Below are 14,436 nucleotides of genomic sequence, written 5' to 3'. Positions count from 1 at the left end.
TCTCATCTTTACATAAAAACAGGACTTTTTCTGTGTGTAGTAATTGGCACTTTTGTCTGATTTCAATTTGATTTTTGTCACGTCTGTGGGTTTTGTTGTGTTTTTGGTTCTTGATTTTTCTCTTAGGACTTTTGGCTTTTCATGTTTCAGGTTTCTATTAAGTCATTAGTTTTACCATTGCTTTTCCCCAGTCATTAGGTTCATCCACGTCACCTGTTTTGTTCTCAGCTGCACTCCATCACCAATCACCTCCCGTCAGTATTTAGTTTCCAGGTTCCCTCATGTCAGTGCGAAATCCTCACTAATGCCACAGGCATTTGTCTTGTAAGGTTTTGCCTCATGTTTTTTCACAGCCATAGTCAAGTTTTGTTAGTTTGTTTCTCCACAGTTTAGATTTATTGTATTCTGGCTCAGCCGCGCTTTGGTTTGTTTTTGTTTAAATAAATCAAGTTTTTACTTTAAAATATCTGCATCCGGGTCCTAATCTCCACCATGCTACGCACAACACTCCAGCGGTTGTGACAATGTTTTCCAACATACTTGTTCGTTTTCTAGCAGTGAGGACACACACAGACACAAACAAGATCATAGAGCCTCTCACTCAAAGTGTGGAGGAGGGGACACTAAAAACTCATTACATGGACGATCAATATTGCACTCGAAAGGCAAGTGTGTGCTTGCCCCCCCCCCCTCCCAAACACCCACAACTCCCTCTCCCGCACCCACAACACACACATGTAAGCGTTTCATCAACCACAGGCTACGGTGACGGATGACTTTTGTCAGCCTGAGATGTGTTACCGTGGTAACCATTAGGTTACATTTTGGTATGGTACAGCAGGGGAGATGTGCACGCACACACACATACCAGTGGACACACCAGTGAAGGTCATGATAAAATTCTACAGCTCAATATTTTAGCACATTCCAGTAGTGTGGACCAAAACCAGTCCTAAATCCTACCATCTAAATCCTAAAACCAGTTCACTTTAAGTTGTAGGACAGTGGATTTACTGTATTGCTGTTGACGTCAACTGAGCTACTTGTAAACAACTTTACCAAGAGGTGTGATCAAATCAATATTTGAGAACAATATTTAATGAAAACTACTTGATAAAAATATTTACAAAATTTCATCACCTCAGTTCAAGCTGAAGGCCCACTGACAGTGCTGATAAACAGATGAATATCCCCTGACTTGGTCGTGCTACAAAGAGATCTAAACTTGGACTTGTGATAGATTTATGTGCTATAGCTCGATAATAAACTTTATAATAGCCTACATGTATCTCTAAGCTGAGATGCTTACTGTAGTAGACCACATTTCATTACCAATAATAAAACTATAACATTTCTACTTGTTTATTAGGAAGCATTAAAGTAATGTAATGGGCACCTTAGCCTGGTAATCCCAAACTTAAAGAAAATAAAATCCGATCATAATATTCAGTCTGATCTGATATAAACTAGATTATTATAACATCAGATACCAAAGATGGTGATGAAAGTGAAGTAATGAATGGTCCAAAAATATACAGTTTTCCTGCTATAACAGCCCCAATCATAATTAGTAACTTTCTTTTCAAAAAGGCATAATGCTAAATATGAACAATTTCTGCCATTTTTGGAGAAAGACTTACCATTTATTTATATCTTTGATTTACGTTTCTAGTCGAAAATTGTACAACATCAAAAATAATACACTCATTTTACTTAGAGATCTGCTCCTTTTATACTGTCTTTACTAATTTCAGTGACAGAATTTTTGAATGGGGTGTCCAAACTTTTGCATGGCACTGTACATGCTGAGCATGTCTACACGGTAATGAGCATACAAACACAATTTTCTGTTGACAAAATTATACTTGACAGAATTGAATAAACAGCCATGCCACAACCAAATATTACCTTTCCCAGCCCAGGAGTATCTTTGATCTTATTGGCTGCACGGAGGAGGCAGGGTGGAGCTGGGGGAGGGGCTGTCAACAACGCAGAGCTGAAATTAGTGGGGAACAGAGGAGGGTCACATGATGGAGAAGATGATGTAACAGGGGCCACGACGGCAGTTGTTTTCTGCTTCTTCTTTTTGGATGCTAAGTTCAACTTCTGCGCAGCTCTGAGAGACAAGAGCAAAGATAAAGAGGGAGAGACGTCAACTAATGATATTCACAAGTCAAAATCATACTTCATCACTGTAAAAATGACATAAAAATGACAAAACATAAACATTGACTTTGACTTCAAAAATTGTGGATGGATAGAGAAAGGACAGAGAAGATGGCATCACATGTGTATGCACACAAGGGTTTAATTACATCATTATACTTTACAACAGTGCAACCATGACTAATTACAAATTAGAGCAAGCACATTTCTGTTTACATCTGTAGCGACGTCTGGATGGGGAGTGGTTCGTTTCCTCTGTTGCTTCTCAAGTCCCTGCAGGTTTGAGTTTAAGAGAAGCCACGAAAAATAATATATAAATGCTCCACTTAAATTCTCCAGATTCTTCTTGTTTTATCTTCGACTTCTAAGCCTATAAATGACAGTTCTCCTTCCCTTTTGTTCCTGCTCTCTCCATTCCTCCTCATTCTCTCAGTATGACGGCACTTTGCACCATTTTTAGTCCTTAACTTTTATTCCCCCCTCACTGTCTTCTATCTCCAGCAGAAATAATTCATATCCATATAATGGACAGGATTTCTACTTTAGCCAACAACTGATAGCAATTTATAGCAAAAAGGAGAATGTTCATACCAAACCCAATCATTGCATCTGCCCCACTTTGTCTTTTATATAGTTGTCAAGACTGTCATGGTCAAATTAAGGTCTTTATTTGATTGATTTTATCTTAACATCATAGCCAAGGAACAAAATTTGGTAATTTTTTTACTGTTACTCTGTTGGTAACAGTCTGTTTTGACAGAGCCACAGCCAAGTTGAAAGACAGAAAAGAGGTTAGGTGAGAATTAATTTAAAAGGAAATCTTGTGAATCTGGTGGCTGATACTGTGTCTCTGTATTTCCTACGATGCAATTCAAGGCCATAATTTAATCTAGTTTAACGCACAGCAGCTATGTTCATTTGATGACATAAAAGACCTCTGAAATAGCAATAGCCGGGCTGCGCTGGTCTGCTTTAATTCTCACATATATATCAAATATTATAAAAAGAGAGAGTGAAAGACATTGCACCCAGACACACTCTCTGTCAAGGAGCCATATTCTCACACCGTTGGCTTTCAATTAACTGCAGCAAGTTAAAGGAATGAGACTGAGGGGGAGAGTTGGCGAAAGAAGAAGAGCGGTGAGGGAGAGGGAGAGGGGGAGGAAGAGAGATGTGGATCCAGTGACCCATAGAACGATGAAGCCTTTCACCATTTGACTGGAGATTAGTGTGTGAATCTGTATGTGTGTGTGTGTGTGTGTGTGTGTGTGTGTGTGTGTGTTTGTGACTGTAACTGTGTGTGACTGCATACTGTGTGGAATTAACTTCCATGAGAAGACCACTAATTGTTTTTTCACTGTGGGCAGACAAAGACTTATGTATGCAAAATATGATCATGGGCAATTACAGATTTTCTTGCTGTAATGGTGTTACGTCCAAATGCTTCCCATGATGTATGTGACAGAGATTACTGGCAAGCATTCACCAGCTGAAGGAAGGAGCTGTCTCTTACTGCATTAGTAAAAACTGTGGATTCATTTTCTCAGCAAGGTGTCACAAAAAGCTTTTGTGACAAAAGAGATATCTGTTTGAATTTTAGTCTATCATTTGATTTCTCTGTTACCACAGAAAGAACAAGCTGCTGCAACTGCAACTGTGCTGCTGATGGTTGCAGGATGAGACGTGACAATGATGGATTCATGCACGGTTACTCTGCTGCTGGGGATTCCTGCTTGTAAGATGCACCAATCCTCACAGTTTAGCATTATTCTATTCTTCCATACACGTACCCTTATTTATGACTGAGCTTCTTTCTGCGCAAAGCATCTTTGCTGATTGTTTTTATAATACATCCTTTGATTCATAAGACATATTAGTTTCATAATGTTTTCGATGCCTCTATTGATGTGTACTAACACAGTCTAATTATATTCTCTCTCCCTGACTGACTCAATCTGTGGCACAACTGAAGCACAGTGCACACACGCGCAAACACCACCAAACTGGTGGCATTTAATGACAAGTGCCCTGGGATTTGGTTAAGTGGATCTATTCCAATCTCACCCTAAAGTGAACTATACTGGTTTCCCATCCATCAACTCAATTTAACTATTCATCAGCTTTTGTCAATTACCTTCATTCCTCTACTACGCTTTTCTCTTCACTTTTCTCCCTCCCTTTTCTCCCTCACTTCCTCTTTGTTACCTCCTCTTTCCCATTATTTTCATATTTTACCATCAACCTGTTCCTGTCTCCTTTTGTCTTTTTCTCTGCCCTCCATACATCCACTCATCCAACCCACCATCCATTCACCCTTCCTTAGATGTATCGATTCCCTCAGCCATCGCGTGCTCTCCTCCCCTCAGTCACCTCAAGCGCCTGTCTCTAGTTAAAAAGCATCACAGGTCACAAATAGCCCAGCTGGTAACATGGTACTGCATTGTTGTCTTCTTTCTTTCTCACAGCTGCAAACACTCTCACACACGTACACACACACACAGCTGATTTATGGCTGGTGTCCATGAGCTGTGTTGTTGGTTCAGTAGTTAATTACATTCTGTTTAGCAGACCATAAGTGGAGGGAGATATGGGGAGAGACAGGGAGTGATGGAGGGTGTATGAATGCGTTAGTGTGTGTTGTGTGGGGTCAGTAAGACAGTCCTGGCTTGGACAGAAGACTGGCTTTCCTGACGTTATCTATTGACATGAACACGTTGTCAACAAATGACTTCCCACTTCTGATTAAGACAACATTATACAAGCTGCTCCATCAATTGATTGTGATCATAAAGTTTATGGCTTTTCTGGGTCATCATGTTTTAGTCTGTTATGATGCACAAACTGTGCTAACCATTTATTCACCAGAATAAAATAAGAAGTGGTTGTTGGACAGCTTTCCAGCTTCATTCCAGTGACTAAAAAAAATAGTAATTGAAAATTACGTAAATGAAAATTGAATGTCCGTAAGCTGTCAGCGGTCAAATGGATCGAGTAAACATGAATATTTAGAATAATGAGATGCCTTCAACAGCAAATTGTCTTCTTCTTGTTAAAAATAAATAAATAAAAATACAAAAGATAAGGCAGCAAGAGGCAAAAAGAAAACAAGATAGTAGCCCCCACTCCCACTACCACCCTCCACCCAAAATAACAACACCTTCCCAATTCACTTGGGACCTATTCATTTACTCTGCTACCTCCTGTAGTTGAGATACTTACACGCAGCTAGCCAAATCCCCAAAGATCCAATCCTTGGAGCATGCAGTTAAAAAATTCCTACACTGATAGAGACTCCCTCCCCCCCAGTGAGTAAGATAATGCACACACAACAGAAAGTCTCCATCCTAGCATCCCCAGAGGGCCACTGCAGCACAGGGAAGATGTAGCACTGCTGTGCAAGTGCGACATATTCATAGACAGATCGCTACTAATGAAAGATATTACTCAGATGCACATTAGCAGAGGTAAAGGAAAGGTCAGTGTGGAAGTGGAGGAATTGTTACAGACAGTGAGGGGGGAGTAGAGAACAATGGGGAAGGAGGAGAGAAGTGAAAGAAAGAAAAGAGCAAGAGAGGCAGCAATTAAATGAAAACAGGGGAGCAGTATAGTGGGGAGCCATGAAGGCAAGAGCAAGAATTGAGAGAGGGGGATGAAGAGATAGACAGCAAGACACGGATCAGGTGGGAGGATGCGTGGCGGACACAGGGATTATGGTGAGTGCAGACAGCGAGCATAAAGAAGATTGTGTGTGTGTGAGATGAGTCTGTATCCAGTTCACGAATGAGTGTAAAGACCTAGACAGGTATAGGATTTACCAGGACTGCATGGCTGCATCCACTGACCATATACAAATCAAATACACACACTTATACTCAAGTTAAACAACAATAGTACATATGTGACATAAATGTCAGGAAAATACAGACAACTTCTGCAAAACTTGAAGGTTTGAACAGCAAGCCAAATATTCACACTAACATATACTACATAACTGAATAAAAGAAGTTCTACACAGTCTGTGACTTGAACATCTTTAGACTAACCAGGTTCTTTCACTTGCAGGGTTCACGCTCATAAATCGGCTAATGACAGCTGGCTGTATGTTTGGAATGTCAACCAGATGTGTGCGTGTGTGTTTGAGTGAAACAGCCTTGGTACATGACAGTTCAGGGGGTCATTGAGAGAAAGCTCAAGAGAGCGCAAGTGTGTTTGCAAGTTTCTGTGCAGTTTACGAGTTGGATGTGTCTGCTTTGTAAAAACAGACCGCATTATGTCTGCTACACTGAAGTACAACAGTTATATGTCAAACACATACATTTCATTATCTGCAGATGAAGAGAAGAGGTGTGAAAGTGAAAAGGAAAACCATCAGTATCATTTAAAATGGGATTTAAAGCAGCTCATTAGATATGACATCTCAGTCATTTTTCAGACACTGTGATACATTACGTCTTCTAGTGTAATCCATGAATAATTCATTCATTCATTTCGAGCCTGCCTTGTTTTGTCATCAATAATGTTCTCATATTACCCGTGTCTTATTTATGTTGCACCGCTCAGCACTTCTCTAGATTTGATTACACAGATGACTGATGACTGGATAGTTGATTCATGCGCATGAGCATCGACAGATAAGGGCACTAGTTTTCGCACCACCTTTATTTTCAAATGCTATTGTCCGTGAAGCTGTATAAAAGAGGGGAAGTCTGGACTTAAAGGCTCATGATTCATGAACTAAACATTAAGATTAATCTCAATCTAACTTAAATTCCATTTTCTCCGTGATGCTTATTCCACATGATGCCTCTAAATCCCCCAAATCTATTCATCATTGGATTTAACAGTAAGGTGCAATGTTGTGATTAGTGCTGTGGCTCATTAAAACAAATGCAGAGATCTCTCAGTCTGGGGAGACCTAATTCAGGATTGGGCTCGATCAAGTTAAATCAATTATGGAGGTCAATATCAGGACCCAATTCCTGGGAGCTCAGATTAAGATAAAAGGGGAATTCAGAAACAGATTAATCTACTGTGTGAAATGCGTTCTGTCAGAGATGTTTCGGAGGAAAGCAACTTACCTGGCAAAGAAGGAGGCAGCGGTGGAGGTGGCAGTCGGTGCTGTGGTGGTTACAGCTGGAGTGTTAGATGGAGAGTTTGAGTGTGTTGGTGAATTTGTGTGTGCAGGAGAGTGTGTGTTGTAGCGGTTCAGAGCGGCTTCCGTCAGTCCTTCTCTTGAGGCCTCCGAAATCATCTGAGAGATCTGATGAAGGAGAGGGAGAGACTTTTTATTGGTTGCTTTCTGCTTTGCTTTGTTAAGATCTTCTGGCTCTGTTTGGTTAGTCTTCATTTTCTTTTGTTCATTAGTTTTGTAAAGCCCTTTGAGTCAGTAATTGCCCTTTTTTCACGTTTTATATTCCAGTTACGTGTGTCAGTTTATCTGTCGTAGAACCACTTTTGATTAACCTGCCTACAGCGTCTTATCCCAAGTGCTGCAGTTTATTTACTTATTTACAGTTTATAATCTGCTCTCCTCCAAGCTATCACACATAATGAAGCCTATTTCACAAAAATTAAGACAGTTTAGAGGGTAAATAAAAAGCAAATAAACAACATCCACAGATATCACACTGACATGAACTTTGCAGTTCATTACTAGATTAACCACATTGCAGAAATTATAAAAACTCGTCAAAGGTTCAGTGACAGAGAGCTGGACAACAAAATGACTTTTATCACCATCTTTTCTCTTAGACAGACAAAACAATAATAAAAAGTATAATTTACTATTTAAAAAATTAAACAAAAAACTAATGCACTGAGATTGTGTATGTTTCCTTTGCTAACCAGCAGAAGATAACCTTTCCTGAGATCACAGTGAACAAGCAGCAGAATGTTTAGTCCCAGATACATTTTTTATCACAAATAAACACAAAACACAGCGTAGATAGTGTACAAGTGTAGTTGAGTTTTTTTTTGTTTTTTTAAGCACAACGCCTAATACTGTACATATCATTAGAATAAAAAAATATCTCCAGAGGATGGAAATGCTCCAGCAGTTGTCTGTCTCTTCTTGAGAGTCACCGCAGAGGTGAAGCCAACTCATGCTTTAGAAGATAAACTTATATGCGTGATGGAAGGAATGCGTGTCCTCAAATCTGCTGTGATTTTTTTCGCCTCAGGCCGTCTCGTTCAGCAATAATGCAGTGATGATTATTGTCTCTGATGAACATGGAGACTCAAGGTTTCACATCCTTCCTCCAAATCAATTTGTCAGCAGAACTTTGATAGAGAAGCCACAAGTTAAAGAGTGTAAAAGGTCAAATATACAGTACATGTCAGGCTTCTAATTGGTACAGCAGAAAGAGCTGAATACAAATGTCTTATTTCCCTTTCTGTGCCTTTCACAGACATAACATTGACTCTCAAGGACATGGAACATTTTTATCTGAGTTGAAATACAGAGGAGCTCAGTCTGTCTGCAGCAGACCAGTAAGTGTTATGTATTACTGCAGTGTTCAGACATTTAATATTCTATTCGTGGCGTTTGAAGTTTCCATAGTTGTTATTTGACATATATGATTATTGCGATGTATTTAGGCTTAATTTGCTTTAAACGAGCTGATTTCAGCATGAATCTTGCTAATTCATATATTAATCACCAAAGAGAGTGAGTCAAGTGTATCTTTAGCCCATTTATTTTTTCATTTCAGTAGCGGTGGTGCTTTTTGCTCAGTATGTAAGAAATGTGTAAATGTCTTAATTTCCTCAACTGCTCAAATCAAATTATTTTTTCATATCAAAAACAATTAGTGATATATGGGCAGCATTTATTTGATACTTGCAACTACAATAGTATGTGAGTGCCATGATATGATACTCCTGTTATTCAACACTCCATCAGGGACTGTGTCAGTATAAACAAAGTAATGTTACGCAACTGTTATGTGAACAGCATGTCTGTCTCTAAGAATGTGAGTCTGTCTGTCTGAAGTGTTTATAACTCTCAAATGTCATTGTGTGTGTTCTGCCCATCAAAAAATATTTCCAGAAGCATCTTGCGACAGATGCAATAAGTCTGTCTCTGTGTGTCTGACACACACATGTGCGCACACAAACTGTGGCATTTATAAGGTGGATTTTACTGCTTCGCATGTGTGTGTGTGTATGTACTGCATGTTACAGTGCAGATGTGAATGTGCTTATGTGTTTCGGTGTGCATATGTGTGCTTGTGGGAGTGCAGGCAAATCATTCATGACATAGATATGGATTATTGATTAGAGTTTTTTATGTGCTGCCCGCAGCCAGACGACAGAGCACCTAAATTATGACCACATCCTCAGATAAAGGAACTACCACTTGTAAAGGTGAAGACATAGTACACCTATTGTGTATGTCGGTGTATGTTCTTGTGTGTCCATTGGTCTGCACTTCTCTACACCTGTGTGTATATGTGTGGAAATCAGTACCACTGCATGTATATTTACTACTGAGGGCTCCTGAGCTTCACCCGGTCACCCACTACCTTAATAGATAACCTATTGTATATGAGATGCCCCTATGGTTTATTTACAACATTCTTTGACCATTTGCACCCTTTTCAAATGTTCAGACTTGGCCTGCTATTCATGCATTATTAAAGGAACAGTGAACATATGGAATTAGGGTCCAGTGAATTACAGTAAAATATGTGCAGCTGTGCTGGTAGCTCATAAATCCTGACAATACTGAGGGAACATACTATTCTTGAAAAAAAATGTCCATACAGATGGCTATCGTGCACACAGAAAACTGGAGAAAAGGTGGTTGACTAAAAGGCAGCCATTAATATTGGTGCACAGGGTCAGATGCTGGGGCTGGAGAAACAGACTTTTATATCCTGTTTTCACTATTTTGTTCAGGCAGCAGAACAATCAGATTTGTTTTGAAATCTGACCTTTGGGACATATCTAATTATTTGCAAGCAATCAGATCGAATCATCTGTATGGGTTGCCGTAGTAACAAGGTTGATGTCATCAATTAAGCTTTCCATTTTTTCCAGTAGGCTTTACGTGTTACCAAGGTCATCCCAGGTCTTGTGCCAGGTGCTCCCTCTCAGCTTTGACTGTACAGAAATCATCCCCCAAATTATTTCCATGTCTGTCCAACTTTAGCTGCTCTATACATGTTGTCCCCCATGATGCTCTGTTGGTGGCAGCAAGGACTCTGGTCAGTGTGTTGTGATTACAGCAACTATGGCAACTGAACTCAGACCCATCTGTAACAATTAGAATTACATTTCAAAGCATCATGCATCCATTACCTGCTTTATCCTAAGGTGGTCAGAGGGTGAAACCTTTCCAAACTCACAGTGGGCAAGAGGCGGCATATACTGTAGACAGGTCCACCCCATTATGTGTCTAGCACACAGAGAAAGACGATCACGCATGCTTCCCCTCACATGTAAGGCCAATTTAGATTCACCAATTAAGCTAATACACATGTCTGTGTACTGTAGCAGAAAATTAGAGAAAGCAGAAGAAATCTGCATAGGGAGAGCAATTACACTCTATTCAGACAGCAGAGCAGACCCAGAATGTTTCTGCTGTGACACAAATCTGAGCACTCAACACTACATGCCATGTGGTCATTTTAATCTGGATGCAGCATTGGCATGCAGAAATACAGATTATACTGATTTATGCAGGCACTCGATTTAAGAGCCTTTAGCCAGGTGATGCTATGAGCCACAGTGGTGCTGTAAGCAAAAAAAACAAATGTGCCATAATATTTTGGCAATGGTTATTTCAACAAGCAAGTGCGTAGCACGTAGAATGAGTAACTAAACAAAAATGCAGCTAAAGCTAATGGGGACATCAGTTTTGCAGGCATTTGACCATAAACACTAACTTAGTGTTTCTAAGGATGTGCCAAAGGGATCGTGCCATAATATTATGAGCTCCTAATAATACTGAATATGTCCTCCTGGCAAAAGAGCTCTGACCACTTAGTACGTGGACAAAGAAAATGCAAGGATGTCCTGGAGTATCTGATGCTAGAATGTTGGCAATAGATCCTTTGTGCCCCTGTTGGTTGTGCTGTGGGGTCTATCTGGATTGGACTGGATCCGACAGATGCCATCAGACCCCATCAGATTTATATATGTTGAGCTTTGAGGCCGGACTACCACTTTCTCATCTTGTTCTTTGAGTCGTTCTAAAGCAGTTTTTTTGCAGGGCTTTCATGACTGCAATGATGGAGGAGGCCGGGAGCAGGTTTTCCCAGCAAATAATTGCACTGTAGCAAGACGAGCACCTCACCTGTCTCATGGTTTTAATGTTCACTCGTGTAGATGACACCATGATTTACTGCTCGGTGTTCACACACATCACCACTTTCATCTGAATAAAAGCATATTGGAATTGGAATCAATTAGGACGTCACGTCCAGCAGCAAGTTAAAAAAAGAAAAATTGAAGGTTTTAGAATCAATTTGTGCCTTTTAAAGCCAAATCAGTGCTTACTGCTCCCCGATTATACTGTATGTCTTGCTACAGATTGTATTTTCATGTCAGATGGCGTGCTTTTTCAACTTGTAGCCTCAATCACAGCCATGTTGTTTGCATTATTTTATCAGGCTATTCTTGGTCTTGGTCTTTTTTATATCTATTGCCATAAATCCTTTAAAAAAACGCAAGAAGTTATGGTCGATTCTCTCTGGATTTTTTTCTTTCATTGGAAAGGTGCTGTTCTGAACTGCGAAATGACTCACATTAGTATAAATTTTATGTAAATGTATGCATGGTGTATTCAGTTAACTGTGCTGCTGCTGTTTTAATCAGGACTCAATACAGTGATTCTTTTTTTTAAATCACTGTATATATCCACGTCAACTGAATAACGCCGTCATTCATTATGCTAGTCCACTAACAGGGTAAAAATAACACAACGGTAAACACACACCTTTATAAGTTTTAGAGAGACTTGCTGTGCTTCTCTGAACCAGATGGGGGCTGCTCATCTCTTACAGTAAATTAGCTTTTAGTTGAGAGCTGCTAAATTAGTTCAACATCTGAACAGTGCTCACAGCGACATGATGTTCACCTGCATTGACATAGACAGCTAATGTTGCATTTTGGATGATGTACTCTTGAAATAGATTATTTTGTTCTTTTATCTTGAGTTCATTGCACTTGCTCCATTCAGCATCTCTCACAGTACACACACACAGTTTCTGTCTCTACATTTTTAAATAAATATAAGATACTACTACACAGGATGAAATTTTAATGATCCCTGTGGAGATATCAGGCCACAGTAGCAATGTACAGGATAAAAAACAGCCAAATGTCATTAAAATAATGCAGCAAAGCTATAAAAACAGCACGGGACAACATTTTCACACAGCAACTGGTCTTCAGTTATCTGACAATTCTGGGCTTTGATGGATGTGATATCATATTTCCACAAAAACAATGAATCACACATTCATCCTGTCATTCTCCTCCTCTTCTTAAACATGGCATCACTTATCTCTATCACTACTTTTAGACTCTTAGGAAAAGACGGCCTCATTCATTTTCATCACAACATAAAACGCCATTTCTCCAGCATTCACCCTCCTCATTTGTCTTCCTTTAGGTTCATTAAAGGAGATTGGACATTTAAATAAAATGACTTGTTTGTATGTCTATTTATGTGGGTGGCCCTGACTGCTTTTAGAAGGATGAACACAAATCAAATACTTGCTGCAGTGGAGTAAAGACAGAAAAGATAAAGGTTAATTCCTTATAATGAAAATAGGGAAGGGAATAAAAAAGAAATAAAAGAGCGAGTGGGAGAGAGTGTGGAAGAATAGAGGACACAGAAAACAGTTATGAAAAGTAGACAGCACACTCATTATGAAATGATAGGGGAGTTAAAGGAGAGAGTTACCTGTAAAAATAAATCACATTGTTCATATTAGCATGTACAACACACAGTTTTATTATTAGAAATGGCCTAAAGGAAACTTACTACAATCTATGATAATGACAGTTAAGAAAACATTTAAAGAAAATAATGAGGGGAAGAAAGTTAGAAAGTTTTATTTACACTCAATTTGAAAGCTCAGATGACCTTACCGAAGAACAAGAAATGCACTGACTCAAAAAACCCACAAACTCTAAAATCTGAAAGTGTTTGTTGTGTATGCTCACTCTTATCATGCTGTCATAAAGGGGGTTAAAGGCTTTTCTCAAGGGCACCACAGTGGCAATAATGAAGGGACAAAGGTTGACTTCTCCCTCTTAAACGGCAGGGATCAAACTTCTCTAACCTTCACCTCATCGGTGTCCCATTGTAAATGACATCCTGCTAAGTGTGGCAGAGTTGATCGAGTTATAAGAAATGTGATATGAGTGCAAATGGTTTGTGTCATTTTATGCCCTGTTTCTCTTACCCAGATGAGCAACAACAACCAGGCACTCAAACAGGCTCAACAAACAGAACCATGGTAAATTAAGAGAGCTAATCTAACCATTGTTGAGATCCCACACACACATACTGAGGCACATGCCACGCCGTATAAACCTGTTTTCAATTAGCTGCTTGAAGGACAGCGCAAGGACGAGGAAGCAACATTAGATTTATTCTTTTAACTACCAACACAATAAAAATTCCTTTCCTAAAAAAAAAGGTTGGGATTCACTTTTAATACAAACAGACTTCAATCATTTCAAAGTCATGTAAACAGTGTATTTAATTAAAAAAAATTCACTTTGTGGTTCTTTCCAGTTTGGTATTTGTTACAGAAACAGAGTTTATAGCTTGTAGTTTCTACAGCCAATCTAAGGACCATATATGATACTCTCTTAAGGCTCCATCCTTAGGTTTACATTCACCAGCATCTTGATCATCCAATAGACCCTAAATGTGTGTGATCATCTAGAATGGAATCATGTAAAACCATTTGGAAATATCTGTGTATATTTCAGAGATTCCAACTTCCTGGTTCACACAGAGCTTCTTTTCTCCTAAACCTTCTGTGGGACCACAAAGAAGAAACTCAGATAAATGTGATGAAAAGTGAAGGTTGTTGCCTCTTAGACTGCTGACTTTGCAAGATTTTAATGTCAGCTGTGGCAGCAGGCAGGTGGCTTCCTCTCTCTGTCCCTCCTTCCTCTCTTCTCTCTATCTCCTGTGCCACCTCTTACTCATGACTTGCTGGAGATTTTTATCACTAAAATAGATCAAACTAAATAAAGAACCCATATTGAGTTCTGCTGCAACATTTCAAACTTAATCTGTCCCAG

The 14,436-nt window shown here is 39.4% G+C and overlaps 1 protein-coding gene across 1 annotated transcript in view; it reads right to left on the bottom strand.

Moving 5' to 3' along the window:
* Positions 1-14,436, bottom strand: part of kif26ba (kinesin family member 26Ba) — an 83,799-nt gene that overhangs the window by 38,732 nt on the left and 30,631 nt on the right. The window contains exons 4-5 of the mRNA XM_072380338.1: positions 7,245-7,426; positions 1,909-2,116 (exon numbers count right to left, since the gene is read on the bottom strand). Coding sequence (XP_072236439.1) covers positions 1,909-2,116; positions 7,245-7,426 — 390 coding nt within the window. The remainder of the gene's footprint in view (positions 1-1,908; positions 2,117-7,244; positions 7,427-14,436) is intronic.

This window comes from Leuresthes tenuis, unplaced genomic scaffold (genome assembly GCF_036924035.1).
Source record: "Leuresthes tenuis unplaced genomic scaffold, fLeuTen1.0.hap1 SCAF_2, whole genome shotgun sequence".
In the NCBI taxonomy this organism is placed as follows: Eukaryota; Metazoa; Chordata; class Actinopteri; order Atheriniformes; family Atherinopsidae; genus Leuresthes; species Leuresthes tenuis.
The sequence above is the reverse complement of the archived record's forward strand: the minus strand, read 5'-3'. Positions and strand labels throughout refer to the sequence as shown.